This window comes from Astatotilapia calliptera, chromosome 5 (genome assembly GCF_900246225.1).
Source record: "Astatotilapia calliptera chromosome 5, fAstCal1.2, whole genome shotgun sequence".
NCBI classification, from domain to species: domain Eukaryota; kingdom Metazoa; phylum Chordata; class Actinopteri; order Cichliformes; family Cichlidae; genus Astatotilapia; species Astatotilapia calliptera.
Genome location: NC_039306.1, coordinates 17,315,362 through 17,333,402, shown reverse-complemented (window position 1 = coordinate 17,333,402; position 18,041 = coordinate 17,315,362). Strand labels below are relative to the sequence as shown.

Below are 18,041 nucleotides of genomic sequence, written 5' to 3'. Positions count from 1 at the left end.
TATCTCTACACATTGTGCAAAGCGAGTCGTTGCTCGAGCAAAATGTGAAAAACCATGTGAAAAACATTAAGGTATAGGAGACTGCATCATTTCTTGCTCCCACGATATTTCAAATTAAAAAATCGTTTTGGTATGATTGGAAAAAATAGATTAATCATGTCAAAAGGTTCACTTGTATTCAAATTTGATTTGTTATGTGTATGATTTGCATTTGCTTTTGCTAATGTGTCAGGTTTGGTTGGGCAAGTGAGGGAAGGCATGATGAGGACCTCCAGGTGAATTTGTATAAAACAATAATTTCCGAAACACTGACATAAGCACTCTGCTCTTATTGCTGTGGCTTCAGTCTCCCTCTTATTGGCGTCATGGCTTCATGTCTCACTCTGCTGGTTTTGTGCTGTTTCTTTACACTGAGCTGCAGTGAGAGTTTGCCTGAATGGGTCAGCAACATTTCGACCAACCTCTTCAGTTTGTCTGGGGACATTATGCTCGGAGGGCTCTTTCCCATTAATGATGTCACCAGCAGCCTCAGTGACATAACAGAGCCCAACCAGATAAGATGTGAAAGGTAAGGATGGTTATGAACAACGCTTTCTTAACAACATGAGATTCAAAATAACTAACCCTGACTTACAATGACTTCTACTGTTTTCTGCTTGCTGCTGAACAGTGCAAATAATGTTGTACTGGGACTTGCTATATCAATGAAATACGCAGTGGATGAAATCAACGGAAATCAGACTCTCCTCCCTGGCATCAAGTTAGGTTATGAAATCTATGACACATGCAGACAATCTTCAGTAATTATAAACCCTACTCTGTCTCTCCTAACTGAAAAATCCAGCCAAGAACTACCTGTGCGGTGTAATTACACTGACCATGAGCCCAGTATAGTTGCAGTTATTGGTCCTTTTGAATCAGAAATGGTGTCAGTTATTGGAAAACTCCTGGGATTTTTTATGCTACCACAGGTTTGAATACACATACATTTTGTAGTTATCAGATTTTTTTCTCTTGATTTACAAATTTGAGACTTGCAAAAATATTTTAAATGTAAAAGTAAATCGTTTCTGTTTTTAATTTTCACACCAGATTAGCTATGGGGCCACCAGCGACATGTTCAGTGATAAACTTCTCTACCCGTCATTCTTTCGTACTGTGCCAAGTGATAAATGGCAAGTGGATGTCATGATAAAGCTAATACAGGAGTTTGGCTGGAACTGGGTTGCAATTGTGGGCAGCGACGAGGAGTACGGGCAACGAGGTGTGCAGATGTTCACTAAAATGACAGTAAACACATCTATCTGTGTGGCCTATCAGGGCCTGATTCCAGTGTACACTGACCCCGAACCAGCGATCGAAACCATCATAAATGATATCCAAACGACCAATGTCAGAGTGGTAGTGGTGTTTTCTCTCGCAGAGAAAGCTGAATACTTTTTTAGAGAGGTTAGTGAAACAGAGATTTAAAGTGATTCACAAATGTATTATTTTCTGCTAATGGACAGTTTGTTCAGTACCAGTCAACCAATGCAATTTATTCCAGGTTATCAGGAGTAATTTAACAGCTGTGTGGATCGGCAGCACAAGTTGGGCAATACATACTCGAGTGACTTCTCTGCCCAACATTGAAACAGTTGGCACAATCATTGGATTTGTTGACAAAACAGACACCCTCGGCCTGTTCAAAGATTATGCAATGGAGCTTTTCAAGAAACTCAGTGAAGAGCGGACAAAGACATCCACTCCAACCACAAATCCTGACAGTCAAAACAATCCAAACAATCGCTGCACACAATGCTGGAATTTGTCACTAGACAACATTAGCATAGTGGAAGCACCTGCAGTCCAGAAATCAGCTTTCAGTGTGTATGCTGCTGTTTACAGTGTAGCACAGGCACTGCATAACCTGCTGGAGTGCAATTCAACTGCCTGTAAGTGGGGATCTGGAAGCAAAATCTATCCCTGGAAGGTGATTTCTTTTATTTTTCTACTATATGAGACACTGTCAAAGGAGCTTGCAAAGAAAAGCGTCTGGACTTCTTTAAGTTGCTTGAAGACGTTTCACCTCTCATCCGAGAAGCTTCTTCAGTTCTAAGGTCAAATGGTGGAGAGTCCCAGATATAAACCTAGTGGGAGTGACCCCCACAGAGGGACAAAAGGACCCCCTGATGATCCTCTAATCACCTGAGCCAAGGTGTGAAATTGGGTGTGGGACCCAATCAGCCAGAGTTTCGGGTGTGTTCATTGTGAAACCTGGCCCCACCTTGTCATGCGAATTCCTGAGGTCAGATGGCCCAGGATGTGAGTGGGCGTTAAGGCGTCTGGGAAGGGATCTCAAAACTGGATTATAGATGGCAGAGAGTTGGTGTCGTAAACCCCCGCCTCTGTTCAAAGATGGTCGGGGGTGTCTTTCGGGTGAACCAGTTTCTGTCTGAGTGTGTTGCTGGGTCTGAAATACACTGGGATGTCATGCTTGGAGAAAACTCTCCTGAGTTTTTCTGATACACCGGCTACATAGGGGATGACAATGTTGTTGCGTCTGTCCTTCTTATCCTCCTTCGCTGGTGTCACCTGAGCCAGCGAAGGAGGCTCAGGTGACACTGAGCCTCCTTCGCTCAGTGTCACCTGAGCGGATAAGAAGGACTTCGCTGGTGTCCTTCTTATCCACCAGCGAAGGAGGATAAGAAGGACAGACGCAACAACATTGTCATCCCCTATGTAGCCGGTGTATCAGAAAAACTCAGGAGAGTTTTCTCCAAGCATGACATCCCAGTGTATTTCAGACCCAGCAACACACTCAGACAGAAACTGGTTCACCCGAAAGACAAAACGCCAAAACACAAACTTAACAACGTGGTGTATGCTGTACAGTGCAGTGAGGAATGCCCAGACCTCTACATTGGAGAGACCAAACAGCCACTTCACAAGCGCATAGCACAACACAGAAGAGCCACCTCCACAGGACAAGACTCAGCAGTCCATCTGCATCTTAAGGATAAAGGACACTCTTTCGAGGATGCCAATGTTCACATTTTGGACAGAGAGGATAGATGGTTTGAAAGAGGAGTGAAAGAAGCCATCTATGTCCACTGTGAGCGACCATCTTTGAACAGAGGCGGGGGTTTACGACACCAACTCTCTGCCATCTATAATCCAGTTTTGAGATCCCTTCCCAGACGCCTTAACGCCCACTCACATCCTGGGCCATCTGACCTCAGGAATTCGCATGACAAGGTGGGGCCAGGTTTCACAATGAACACACCCGAAACTCTGGCTGATTGGGGCCCACACCCAATTTCACACCTTGGATCAGGTGATTAGAGGATCATCAGGGGGTCCTTTTGTCCCTCTGTGGGGGTCACTCCCACTAGGTTTATATCTGGGACTCTCCACCATTTGACCTTAGAACTGAAGAAGCTTCTCGGATGAGAGGTGAAACGTCTTCAAGCAACTTAAAGAAGTCCAGACGCTTTTCTTTGCAAGCTCCTTTGACTACGATGACCTGGATGACTGAGAACCTTCACAGATATATGAGACACTATACAAAGTTTGGAATCGAGCTTATCAGTAACAACAATAATTGCATTTTGCAGCTCTTGCAGGTTTTAAAGAACACTTCTGTTAACATAAATGGCACACGTCTAGACTTTGACAATGATGGCAATCCGAACATAGGATACAATATGATTCAGTGGATCTGGACAAACTCATCTCAAGTGGACTTTAGAAATGTGGGAGAATATACTGAACAAAAGCTGTTCCTCAACAAGTCCCTCTTTCAGTGGCACACTAAACAGGTAACGCTTGTAACTCAGAAAAATCTTCACAACTTCTAGCATGTAAAAGCTTTCATGTCCAGTTCATGATCTATTTTAAGATCTTAAATTTTGTACCACAACCTTCACAGATTCCTGTGTCCACCTGTTCAGCAAAATGTGACAGAGGCCAGGTCCTCAGAGTCAAGGGTTTCTATTCCTGCTGTTTTGACTGCATCGACTGTTTGGCAGGCACCTACCAGGCAAATGAAGGTGATGTTGTCTCAGATGAGATTCATGCTCATACAGAGCAACCAGTAAGAATCCACAGTGTTATGTGACAGCCTTATTCCAGAATGGATTAAATTCATTTTCACCTCAAGAGTTCACACATAATACTTCATGTTGGCAAAGTGAAAAAAATTCTATGTCTTAATTCTACAAAATAAATATAAGTTTTTCTAAAAATAAAACATATAAACTGTAAATAAGTGTTCACAGCCTTTTCTCAATACTTTATTAAAGCACCTTTGGTAGCAATTACAGCCTCTAGTCTTTTTGACTATGATGCTACATTCTTGGCATTCCTGGTTTTGGGCAGTTTCTCCCATTCTTCCTTGCAGAACCTCTGAAACTCCATCGAGTTTGATGGAGAGTGTAATTGCACAGCCATTTTCAGACCTCTCCAGAAATATTCAATTGGATTCAAGTGTGGGCTTTGGCTAGGCCAATTAAGGATATTCAGAGCGGTCCCGAACCCACTCCTTTGTTATGATGCCTGTGTGCTTAAGGTTGTTGTTCTTTTGGAAGATGAACTTGAACCTGATGAATCAGAGGTCCAGAGCACTGGTTGCCTCCAGACATGACACTTGGAATTAATGTCAAACAGTTCAATCTTTGTTTTATCAGACCAGAGAATTTTGTTTCTCGTGGTCTGAGAGTCCTTCAAGTACCTTTTTGAGAAACTCCAGGCAGGCTGCTATGTGCTTATTCTTGTGGAGTGGCTTCTCTCTTGCGAGTCTACCCTTCAGGCCTGATCAGTGAAGTGTTTTAGGCATGGTTGTTGCTCTCACATACACTGCAACTATGGAACCTTATATAGACAGATGTGTCCCTTTCCAAATCATTAGGTTTTGTTAATTAGGGCAATACATTTCTCCTCTTCAAATCAGGGGAATGATTTTCTTATCTCTTTCTGTGTAAGAAGGCATAAAAATGAAGTAAGTCACACATGTAGCCTGTGCAAGATAGGATCTCTAAATGGTGCGTGTGTGTACTGTTGTGATGTTTTATTTTGCTTTTTAATTTAGCCATATTTTTGTGCTTTCCCAATCATAGACGACACCCAGTGTACTAAATGTCCCAACGGTCAGTGGTCCCAGCATCGCAGCACGAACTGCACTGACCCCATCTTTAAGTTTTTCACCTGGGACAGCGAGGATGCTGTGATAATGATGCTGGTTGGTGTGCTGCTGCTGATATGTCAGGGGTCGGTGGGTGTCATGTTCCTGATGCACCGAGGAACCCCCCTGGTAAAGGCCTCGGGGGGACCCTTGAGTTTTGTGGCTGTGCTCGGCCTGATGGGAGCATGTCTCAGTCTGCTGCTCTTCCTGGGGGAGCCCAGGGATGTGGTCTGCCGTCTTCAGCTGCCCTTCACTTCCATTTTCCAGACTGTCACCCTCTCCGTTATCCTGTCCATCTCACTACAGGTGAGTTAATACTGGTGAAATACTGCCCCACAATGGCAGTGTGCAGAAATGGCAGAATCAGTTAAAGAACATGCTCGATAAAATACAGATAGAAGGTATGCAGTGTGTTAATTTTTCTGTCTTCCCTAAGCTTTCCAGTCTTCAATAATTTTTGTTTCTAACTTTAATTTGATAATTGCTACTGACACATACTTACACAAATTAGAGATATCACATGTATTTATTGGCCAGTTTTCAAGGAACGTTTACTTTTGCAAGACAGACCAGATATATAGCATGACACAGAAACAAAACCGTTCAAGAGCTATTAATATGTATATACTCCCATCAATAAAAGAAAATCTACATTTTCAATTTAATACATGCAGTTTAAATAAAACCCCACAAAATTGTGTAAAACATAGTAAAAACATCAGTCATGATCAGTGTGTGGTGTCAAGAAAAGGGATTTCAGTAAGAACTTTACAAATAATACACCAACAGCAAAAAACGATCATAAATTGTAAAAAGGTGGCATTTTACATATAAAAGGTCAAAGGTCAATTTAACTGCTACGGCTCAGTATTTTGCAAAAACATTTTTCTGTCTAATATCTATGAGGCAGTTGTAACCATTTGGCTTGATGCTCAGCTTCATCTTCATTGCAGTGTTTCCACATTTTAGAATTTTTACCTTATTTTCAGCGTAAACTGTAACTTGACAGGTTTGTGGAGGCATACAAGTGTAATCTACTTTAGATTTCTCAAAAAAATTCAGAAGTTGTTTTTAGTGAAAGCGCATAAAAGCACAAGCGCTTTTGGACAAAACACATAATGTAATATAAGAAAAATAAAAAATAAAGATATAATCAGGATGATAACTTCTTCTTTTTTTAACAGATAATTTGCGTGACAGAGTTCCCAGAGATGGCTGCCTCTCACCTGCATTTGTTAAGAGGCCCTGTGAGCTGGCTGTTTGTGCTGATCTGCTGCGCTGTGCAGGCTGGTCTCTGTGGCTGGTTTGTTCAAGAAGGACCTTCATTGTCTGAATATGTGGCAAATATGACAATAGACTTTGTAGAATTCTTCCTCTCGTGTCCTGTTTCATCTTTGACTGGATTTGCTTTAATGCAAGTTTTCAATGGTGCAATGGCCCTTGCATCATTCATATGCACCTTCATAGCAGTGGAGCCTCTTCATCAGTATAACTTAGCCAGAGACATCACCTTTTCCACCCTGATTTACTGTGTCATTTGGGTGATCTTTATTCCAATCTACGTAGGCAACAACAGTGATAATAACAAGATCCGGTCAATTGTCCATGTTTATTTCAGCCTAGCAAGCAACTTTGGACTGCTGGCAGCCTACTACTTTCCAAAATGTTACTTCTTGTTAAAGAAACCTGAATTAAACACAGCAAAGTACTTCTGTACCTTCTTAGAGGGCGTCCCACCAACTCAAACTCAAGAAGAGCAACAGCCAAAAGCACAGGAAGGACAATAAAACAACTGAGCTTCTTATTAAGAAAATCAAAGAATCTCAAAATTCCATAGCTTTTGCTTTCTATGAGGATAGGAATGATTGAGTAATTTGCAGCATAGTTCAGTACACCACAAAAGAAACTAGATAATATTATAAAAATAGTTGTTTCTGAATTACTCTACAATCACGTAATACATACAGCAAATAACACAGAAAGTGCATTGCATTTATATAATAATGTGTAGTCTGCAAAAGAGTTTAAAATAGATTTGTACCTGTAAACTATTTTATTCAAGAATTTTTTTTCTATATTTCTTTTGTTTGTGTTACTGCAGTTTCATGAACTGGATGAAAATAATGAAGCAATTAGACATACTGTACTGTGACAGTTTTTTATCTCTAACACTGGATTTTTAACCTACAATGTTTATCATTTAAAAATATAATAATTGCTTTTCTCTTTAAAAATACTCTCAAGTTATCTAAAAGTAAAATTGTTATGTACACAATTCTGCCTCAGAGTAATACACATTAAATTATCAAAATCTTGATACACTGACTAAGTTTGGGTTTAATCTTTTCTCTGGTAAAGACAGATTGTAAATTTATTGTTGTGAAACTGGTTCCGTCTTTTTTTTCTTTTTTGCATTAATACTTGTGGTGTGAACTTCATAAATAATATAGAATGTGTTGTACACTATTGTACTTGCAGTGTATTTTCATCTTAAATACATTAAAATACTAGTCAAAAATATTTGACATGCTCAGTACAAAACCTGAGAGCTATTTATTACTAAATAAAGCTGCCATATTGTGTGTGTGTGTGTGTGTGTGTGTGTGTGTGTGTGTGTGTGTGTGTGTGTGTGTGTGTGTGCATGAGAAGCAAATCTTTAAGACCACAGAGGGAGAAACTGAGGAACTCTGCAGTGACATCAGAGTGCACACAGGTGAGTAAGTGTGTATCCAACCGCTTCCAGGTGCCACAGGCAAGAAAAGCTTTGAGGCCATAATTTTCAAACATATATCCACATGATTTGCAATGCTGAGTTGTACTTAGCCTAGAGCTGGGCGATAGAACGATAACGATATGTATCGCGATATAACTTTTACTCGATAGAGAAATTAAGCTATCGCGATAGACCTCGCCGCTCTTGTCCTATTAAAAAAAAAAAAAAAAAAAAGGTCAGCCAATCCAAATTAAGTAGCGCAGAGCTGAACCAATCACAGCCGCAGCGTCACGTCGTGTGACTTGTTACGTACAGCACAAGTGCCAAGCTGCACGTGTGTTTGTTTGGGAAGCAGCCAGCAGGTAATGGAGCCAGCGCGTAATGGAGGAAATGAGTGTGCCGACTAGAAAAATCAACCGAGCGTGACCGAAGAGAAAACAGATGATGGTTCCAATGCCGGAGAGATTGTTGAACGGAAGAGCCATAGAAGTTCCATAGTGTGAAGGTATTTCGGCTATTTCAAGTCTGACAAAAAACAGAGTAGCGTGCACTGTAAATTGTGCCGAAAGCAAGTCTGGAAATACAATAAACTGGTGCATGCGTCACACTGTGCGCCACGTTATTGTTTCGGTGAAATGAATTTCTACAATACTGTTAATTCTACTCTCTGCAGTGTTTAAATGCTTACATATACACACAGTTACTGTCCGTCCACACATACGACTCGGTTCTGCTTCTATGCCCCAGCTTTGTTTACTTTTTCCCACCGAGGCTTCTAGACTTCTGATTGGCCAACATTTCTGCACGGTTAGGAATCTAGCGCCACCTGCTTCTTTGGCATGTTCATAGCAGCGTTTTCCTTCATTTCTGCCTTTATGTGTGGACGGGATTATTTTTTAAAACGAAAACGGAAAATCTCCGTTTTCAAAAATACCCGTGTACGTGTCTCTGACTGGAAGCGCTAATTCGTCATTCGGCTTTTGTCAGACTAAAGTAACTGTTAAAACTGTTTGAAAAGCTAAGCTATACAACAAGGAGAGATTGAGAATTTCCTTTTAGTTCTCAGTTTATTTGATATTGACAAAAGTTAGTCAGTTTTGTCTGTTCTTCTGTAAAACAAACTAAGATTTATTTTTAGAATTAATATTTTGTTTCTAAGTGGAATTGACAATTTAGTCTGTTTTGTTTGTTCTATTTTGAAACTTAAACGCTTTAGTGGCTGTCTTTTGTGTAGTTTGCAATATTTGCCTTTATTTATCTGAAAAAGTCTCATGTTCCTTAAGTACATCTACCCTGTTGAACTTATTATGAGAAATAAATATTTAAATCAAAACAAGCTGCTGATTATTTCACATTTTACTTGTGAGCAACGGCACATTTAAATCTTACAAATATAGTTATTTGGCTTATATCGTGATAGATATCGTTATCGCCTGAAATGAAAAAAACATATCGTGATATGAAAAAATCTCATATCGCCCAGCTCTAACTTAGCCTAAACACTTCTCACACTCAAGCTTCCATCTGTATCACTGACCAAGGAAAACTAATTGTCATTATCTATATTAATATTCTCAATATATTTATTAGAAACATATATTTGTGTATTATACTACATTTTGTAATCCCTTCAATGTGTGATATCATGTGACTGCTTATCCATGGCAGTTAGAACACATGCTTCAGTCCACCATCTCTACACAACATTGTAGAGGCGTGTCAACCAAGAAAGCCTCAGTGTTCCCAGTCTCCCTTGGAATGCTCTTGAAGCTCTGCCGGAGGTGTGAGTTGAAGATCTCTCAGACCAGGGCCTCTGCCAGGTGTTCCCAGAGCACCCTCAACCACCCAATGGACTCCAAGAAGGCTGGGTACTCTGAACGTTGTTCAGTGCATAAGCGCAGATGACAGACAGGGCACATTCCCTGACCCAAAGGTGCTGGGAACAAACCCTCTGATTCCAGTGCCTAAGCTGTGCTTTGAGGTGAGCCCGACTATATCTAGCCGGTAACTCTCAACCTTAAGCACTAACCAGGCCTCCTTCCCCACAAGAGAGATAACATTCCATGTCCTAATTGCTAGTTTTGGTAGTCACGCAATGCCCATCTTTCTGTAGGCCCATAGTGTAATTTGAATTCTTGAATGATGTTGTAATAGATATCAGCTTAACAACTAAAATTATGGCTGTGGTGTTCAATGCGTTTAATTATCAAATATTGCTTTTCTGATTTACACCTTTTAATTTCGTACTTGTAAGTAGTTATAAGTTTTCTATGAGATACCTTATGATAAAAAACAATGGCTTGTGTTTTTTCAAACCCCTGTTACCAAAGATTTCCTGTAATAGTAAAAGAAGGCAAAAAAGAAAAAAAACTTCAAAGCTGATTTAAAATGTGTTTAAATGGACATTTAAAAGGAGCTTACTTTGTAAGTCTGCTGAAGGTTTATGCAAATATCTTGGGAGGAAATATTTAATTTGCCTTGTGGATGAGCAACATTGCATGCAAATAAACATACCAAGCCAACAGTGAGGGAAATATATGACATGATATTTCAAAACAATGTGCTTACTAGACCCAGCTCTGGATAGTCACGTTTTCATGGGTTGAAAAAACTGAAAAGTTAATCAAAAACACTCAAGATACAAGGTTTTGGTTTAATAGCGTCTTAGCAAGGAGGCATAATGGAATTTAATGTGTGAGATTGTTTAAGTGTCATTGTTTGTATGTGGATTGAAGAGGGGATAACCAAAATTCAGAACACTGCAGGCAGAATACTTAACAAAAAGTCCCAGACCTTTTCAAATAAAAGGGGAGCATAACAGACAACATGGCATTGGACACAAGGATGACTGCAGTATGTACACAAACAAGACCGATTAAGGATACAGGATAGCTGGGAGAATGAACCACAGGTGCAGACTAAGAGGAAACTGAAAGGAAGGTAAACTCAACATAAAAGCAACCACCTACCAACTACCTACCATTAAAGTAAAACAGGAAATATGACTGTAAGAAGTCTTACATGAAAACGAAGACGGAGGTAAGGAAGACATAAACACTGAAAGAGGAAAGAAGAGGCAGTCAAACACTGTGGGAAATACACATGAGAATTTGCATAATTATGATGCCCATTGTTCCTTCAGTGGGCTGGTTTCAGTCATTATGCAAATGTACTGTTTATAAGATTGGGGAAACCTGCAGTCAGCTGAGACTGAAGAAGTCAGTTGGATGAGTGACGAAACGTTTCTCCCACTGAAAACGCCACGTCCAGATGAACAGAATCAAACTTTTGGAGATGTACTTCCCCGGATGATTGAGCATGCATCAAGAGATCCATAAAAACCAGAACTCACACAATACAACAGTAAAAAAGTGTAACAGAAAACCTTGAAATAAAAACAGAGTTCAGCAATAGCACAAGAAATAAGTCTCACTTTTAGAATATTAAAGAAATTCAAATAAGAATCCTAAATTTAATAAATACTACCCAAACTCAAATACCACAAGAACTCTAGAATACCAGAATGATTATGAAATCTAAAAAAAAAAAAAAAAGCAAAAATTAAAAAACACTAGAACAGCAGAGAGAATAGAAATCTCTTAATGGGAGCCCTAAAAGTCCAAAGCAACTCAAAACTCAAAGATCCAAACCAGGAATCATGATACTCATGATAGATAATTATTCCAAAGATAAAGAAATTTCAAACCACAAACAAATTCTATGAAAATACTCCGGAAAGATGAACACTGCAGACATACACACAAACACACAAAAGTGCAAAGTGAATCTTTTTTCTCAGAAAACCATAGAGGTTTTAAATATGTCTGTGTGAGAACACAGGTGAATTTGCATAAAACCACCTACATGATGCACTGACATAAAAATACGCTGCTGTCATTGCTGTGGCTTCATTCGCTTGCTTATCAGTGTCATGGCTTCATGTTTCGCTCTGCTGGTTTTGTGCTGTTTCTTTACACTGAGCTGCAGTGAGAGTTTGCCTGAATGGGTCAACAACATTTCTACCAGCCTCTTCAGTTTGTCTGGGGACATTATGCTCGGAGGGCTCTTTCCCATTAACGATGTCACCAGCAGCCTCAGTGACATAACAGAGCCCAACCAGATAAGATGTGAAAGGTAAGGATGGTTGTGAACAACCCTTAATAATAACATGAGACTCTAATCGTGTATGCTAACCCTGACTTACCACAATATTTACTGTTTTCTGCTTGTGGGTAAACAGTGTAAATAAGTTTGGACTGGGACTTGCTATAGCCATGAAATACACAGTGGATGAAATCAACGGAAATCAGACTCTCCTCCCTGGCATCAAGTTAGGTTATGAAATCTATGACACTTGCACAAAATCTTTAATTATTATAAACCCTACTCTGTCTTTCCTCAATGAAAAATCCGACCAAGAACTACCTGTGCAGTGTAATTACACCGACTATGAGACCAGTACAGTTGCAGTGATTGGTCCTCTTGGCTCAGAAATGGTGTCAGTCATTGGAAAACTCCTGGGATTCTTTTTGATGCCACAGGTTTGAATACACATACATCTTAAGATTTGCAGCATATAGTTTCTATTAATGCAAAGATCTGACAATAAATGTTTCAAATGTAAAAGTAACTCTTACAAGTCGATCAAAGGATTTGTGCCAGGTTATATCACAGAAAAATTAACTTGTTCTTTTATTGCCTGATCTTTAGATAATTGTTTTTTTGTTTTGTTTTTACCTTGAAAATGATATATTAGGTCTTACATGTCAATAGTGATTAGAGTTATCTCTGATTTTCTGTTTTTAATTTTCACACCAGATTAGCTATGGGGCCACCAGTGACAGGTTCAGTGATAAACTTCTCTACCCGTCATTCTTTCGTACGGTGGCCAGTGACAAATGGCAAGTGGATGTCATGATACAGCTAATACAGGAATTTGGCTGGAACTGGGTGGCAATTGTGGGCAGTGATGAGGCATATGGGCGACGAGGTGTGCAGATGTTCACCAAATTGGTAGAAAAAACATCTGTCTGTGTGGCCTATCAGGGCCTGATTCCAGTGTACACTGACCCCGAACCAACAATCAAAACCATCATAAACAATATCCAAATAACCAATGTTGGAGTGGTAGTGGTGTTTTCTCTTCCAGAGCAAAGTGAAATCTTTTTTAGAGAGGTTGGTGAAACAGAGAATTAAAGCAGCTAAGAACTGTATTAATTTCTATTAGTGCATGGAGTTTGTTCAATACCAGTCAATCGTTTAATTTTTTCCAGGTTATCAGGAGTAATTTAACAGCTGTATGGATCGGCACCACAAGCTGGGCCATCGATGCTCGAGTGACTTCCCTGCCCAACATTGAAACAGTTGGCACAATCATTGGATTTGTTGACAAAACAGACACCCTCAGCCTGTTCACCAATTATGCAATGGAGCTCTTCAAGAAACTCAGTGAAGAGCGGGCAAAGACATCCACTCCAACCACAAATCCTGAGAATCCAAACTATCGCTGCCCACAATGCTGGAATTTGTCACTAGACAACATTAGCATAGTGGAAGCACCTGCAGTGCAGACATTAAGTTTCAGTGTGTATGCTGCTGTTTACAGTGTAGCACAGGCACTGCATAACCTGCTAGAATGCAATTCAACTGCCTGTAAGTGGGGATCTGGAAGAAAAATCTATCCCTGGAAGGTGATTTATTTTTTCTAATTTATAGACCGTTGTATTTAAAATCAAGCTTATCAACAATAACAAAATGAGTTAAATTACATTTTTTACAGCTGTCTGAGGCTTTAAGGAACACTTCTGTTAACATAAATGGCACACATATAGAGTTTGACCAATATGGTGACCCGAACATAGGATATGGTGTGATTCAGTGGATCTGGACAAACTCATCTCAAGTGGACTTTAGAAATGTGGGAGAATTTACTGAACAAAAGCTGTTCTTCAATAAGTCCCTCTTTCAGTGGGACACTAATCAGGTAATTTTTGTAACTCAGAAAAATATGTACAACTTATGTAAAAACTTTAACAGGTCACGATCCAGTTTGAGATCTTGGATTTTCTTTTTTACCACAAACTTTGCAGGTTCCCGACTCCACCTGTTCAGCAATGTGTGGCAAAGGCCAGGTCCACAGAGTCAAAGGCGTCTACTCCTGCTGTTTTGACTGTATTGACTGTTTGGCAGGCACCTACCAGGCAAATAAGGGTAATGTGGTAGTCTCAGATATCTGATGTTGCTTATTTGCTTCCTTGTCAAGATATTCAGTGCATCTAGAATCCACAACGGTACGCTTCTTTAATATGTTGCTATGTGACAGCCTTATTCCAGAATGGATTAAATTCATTTTCATTTCAAAATTCAAGATTCTTGCTCATATCTAAGCATATAAATGTCAACAGATTCATTTAAAATAGAATAAAAACAGGTAAACATAAAGAGCCTTTCACTGTCCTAATAAATACAAAATCTACCTGTTGCACCTGTAAAAATTCACAATTAAAATGCGGCAACTAGTTTTAATCTGTGATAATCACAGAGTTAAAATAGTATTCAGTAGATGTGCAGACATTATATTTGAACCTTTTTTGTGCTGAAAGGAGACCTTCAAGACTCACTGTATTCAGGCAATTAATGCATCTTCTTTGCAGTATTTAGCTAAATCAATGACCTGTAATACTAGATTAAAAACACAAATGAGAAAGTTGTATCATTTTCTTGTCTTTATCTGCAAATCAGCATAATCCATAACATGTCACTGATGTGTGACAGGATCCCTAAATGGTGTGTGTATGTTGTTTGTTTGGTTGGTTGATTTTTCGTTTTTAATGGAACCAAATTTTTTGTGCTTTCTCGGTCATAGACGACACCCAGTGTACTAACTGTCCTTACCGCCAGTGGTCCCAGCATCGCAGCACGAACTGCACTGACCCCATCTTTAAGTTTTTTACCTGGGGCAGTCAGGATGCTGTGATAATGATGCTGGTTGGTACCGTGCTTTTGGTATGTCAGGGGTCAGTGGGTATCGTGTTCCTGATGCACCGAGGAACCCCCCTGGTAACGGCCTCGGGGGGACCCTTGAGTTTTGTGGCTGTGCTCGGCCTGATGGGAGCCAATCTTAGTCTGCTGCTCTTCCTGGGGGAGCCAGGGGATGTGGTCTGCCGTCTTCAGCTGCCCTTCACTTCCATTTTCCAAACTGTCACCCTCTCCGTTATCCTGTCCATCTCACTACAGGTGAGTTAAGAATGGTGAAACACTGCCCCACGATGGCATTGTGCAGAAACTTCAGAATCAGTTACAGAAAAAGAAGATAGAAAGCATGCAGTGCTTTAATTCTTCTCTCAGCTTTCCCGCCTTTTTTAAGTTTGTTTTAAAAAATATTTTGATTATTGCTTATGGCACATCCAATTAGAGACATCGTGTGTAATTAGAGACAGTTTCTATTGTACTTTTAATTTTGTACCTTAATTGCAGCAGTATTCAACTTTGAAGCAAACAGCTGACATGAATGAACTATTGATCTATAAGAATCTCATTTGTTGGTTAAATATGTCTAACTTTATTACATTATTTTAGGCCTTTCCATAAGATCTTACGCATGCTTAGAACCCAACCTTTCTTTTCAAACAGATACTCTATGTGACAGAGTTCCCAGAGATGGCTGCCTCTCATCTGCATTTGTTAAGAGGCCCTGTGAGCTGGCTGTTTGTGCTGATCTGCTGCGCTGTGCAGGCTGGTCTCTGTGGCTGGTTTGTTCAAGAAGGACCTTCGTTGTCTGGATATGTGGCAAATATGACAATAGACTTTGTAGAATCATTCCTCTCGTGTCCTGTTTCACCTTTGATTGTATTTGCCTTAATGCAAGGTTTCAATTATGCAATGGCCCTTGCATCGTTCATGTGCACCTTCATGGCAGTGAAGCCTCTTCATCAGTATAATCTAGCCAGGGACATCACCTTTTCCACCCTGATCTACTGTGTCATTTGGGTGATCTTTATTCCTATCTACGTAGACAACAACAGAGATAATAACAAGAACAGGTCAATTGTCCATGTTTATTTCAGCCTAGCAAGCAACTTTGGACTGCTGGCAGCCTACTACTTTCCAAAATGCTACTTGCTGTTAAGGAAACCTGACTTAAACACACCAAAGTACTTCTGTACCTTCTTAGAGGGCGTCCCACCAACTCAAACAGAAGAGGAGCCACAGCCAAAAGCACAGGAAGGACAATAAACAAACTGTTCATAAAGTAAATGAAAGAATGTGAAAAAAGGACAGCAATAGTTGTGTAATGTATACCATGAGACTGTACTCTACAAAATACACTAGATTAGATATAATAATGATATAATAATCATTGTTTCTCAATCACGCCACAATTATGTAAATTATACACCAAATAGTGTAGAATGAATATATTGCAGGCAGTGTTGGGGAGTAACGGAATACATGTACCACCGTTACGTATTTAGAATACAAAATATGAGTAACTGTATTCCGTTACAGTTACCGTTTAAAAAGGTGGTATTCAGAATACAGTTACTTTGTTGAAATAAATGGATTACACTGCGGTACTTTCCTGTTTCATTTTGTCGCGGGTCAGGACTGTTTGGGTTTTGTTTGACAGCTACGTTCTGTTGTTCCAGGCGGCAGCATTACAGTTGCCATGGTTACAGGGCGACGCTCTCTCTCTCTGCGACTGTGTGTTTCCTGGGTGAGAGAGCGCCTTTTCGTTGTTGTTGTTGTGCTAAGCTAACAGGCAGAATGCTACAAGCATAGCTCTAAAGAATGTAGCATCATGGGCAGTGTAGTCCGTGTTGCAGGGAGAATGGACTGCCATACACGTTATGGGTCTGTGAGCGAGGAGGGAGAAAAAGGGGAGTGGAAAGGTAGGAGTTGTCATCGAGGAAAAACGGGAGCTGGAAGCATGTAAATATAATAATAACCACTGCAGCCAAGAAGAGTGCCTGACGAGCCCAGTTGTAAGTAAGCTATTAAGACTCGACTGTACACCGTGTTCGTGTTTTCCTCTGAAACAATAAGTTCCGTTGGAGCAGCCTTTCAACGCCTCTCTGTCTCTGGCAAGCAGAGTTGACCCACACAACAAAGTAAAGCTATTTTTCGGCTACGAGCCGCCGTATTAGTCAGAGGTCCCTTTACTACAGTTCGGAGTCGCGGACCTTCAGTAATAGTAATAAATCACACAGCAATAGTACATTCACGTTGTTGTAAAAAGCATGATAATATATTAAGTAATCCAAAGTATTCAGAATACGTTACTGTCATTGAGTAACGTAACGGAATACGTTACAGAATACATTTTAGGGCATGTATTCTGTATTCTGTAATGGAATACATTTTAAAAGTAACCTTCCCAACACTGATTGCAGGTGCCAGTTTAGCTCAGTGGGATGAGAAGGCAACCATATGCCGAGTGGCTGCCGGCCCAGGTTTGAATTCAACCTCCCCTTTGCTGCATGTCTTCCCCTCTCTCCCTCAACTTTCCTGTCAATCTTTACTGTCCCTATCAAATAAAAATGCCAAAAAGAAGAAGAAGAAGTTATTTTTATTTAGTAACATGCAATCTATAATAGATTATTCGTCTAAGAAATTATTATTTTTCAGGTTCATATTTTGTTTGTGTTGATGTTGGTGACAAAAGTATTTACTGAATTAAAGTAATGCTGTAATTAAACAATGTAGTGTGAAATTTTTACTCTAACATTATTGGTTGTAGTTTAGAAACCTACTATTAGAGATTTAATGGCATTTTGCTTTAGAATAATCTCACTCTCAGTGATCACGTCATGCAGACAGTTTTGCTTCAGAATAATAAACATTAAATTATTTCAATTTTATTATTGTGTCACTGACTAATTTTGGGTTTGACCTTTTATCTGGTAAATCTGGGAGATCGTGGCTTAAGAGTTGGGTGTTTGTCTTGTAATCAGAAGGTTGCCGGTTCGAGCCCCGGCTCGGACAGTCTCGGTCGTTGTGTCGATGACCAGAGGGGCCGATGGCAGCCTCGCTTCTGTCAGTCTGCCCCAGGGCAGCTGTGGCTACACCTGTAGCTGCCTCCACCAGTGTGTGAGAGTGAATGAATAGTGGCATTGTAAAGCGCTTTGAGGGTCCCGAAGAGCGCCATATAAATGCAATCCATTATTA

The 18,041-nt window shown here is 40.0% G+C and overlaps 2 protein-coding genes across 2 annotated transcripts; both read left to right on the top strand.

The window, feature by feature from the left end:
- Nucleotides 1-365: 365 nt before the first annotated feature.
- Nucleotides 366-6,986, top strand: LOC113021684 (taste receptor type 1 member 3-like). The gene is made up of 8 exons (XM_026166383.1): nt 366-568; nt 671-971; nt 1,093-1,449; nt 1,547-1,972; nt 3,597-3,800; nt 3,911-4,031; nt 5,097-5,467; nt 6,346-6,986. The coding sequence occupies exons 1-8, from the start codon at nt 366-368 to the stop codon at nt 6,946-6,948; spliced, it is 2,586 nt and encodes an 861-aa protein (XP_026022168.1). The 3' UTR covers nt 6,949-6,986.
- Nucleotides 6,987-11,805: 4,819 nt separating this feature from the next.
- Nucleotides 11,806-16,143, top strand: LOC113021683 (taste receptor type 1 member 3-like). Its single transcript, XM_026166382.1, has 8 exons — nt 11,806-12,008; nt 12,115-12,415; nt 12,693-13,049; nt 13,148-13,564; nt 13,654-13,857; nt 13,964-14,084; nt 14,740-15,110; nt 15,507-16,143. The coding sequence occupies exons 1-8, from the start codon at nt 11,806-11,808 to the stop codon at nt 16,107-16,109; spliced, it is 2,577 nt and encodes an 858-aa protein (XP_026022167.1). The 3' UTR covers nt 16,110-16,143.
- The last annotated feature ends 1,898 nt before the right edge of the window (nt 16,144-18,041 follow it).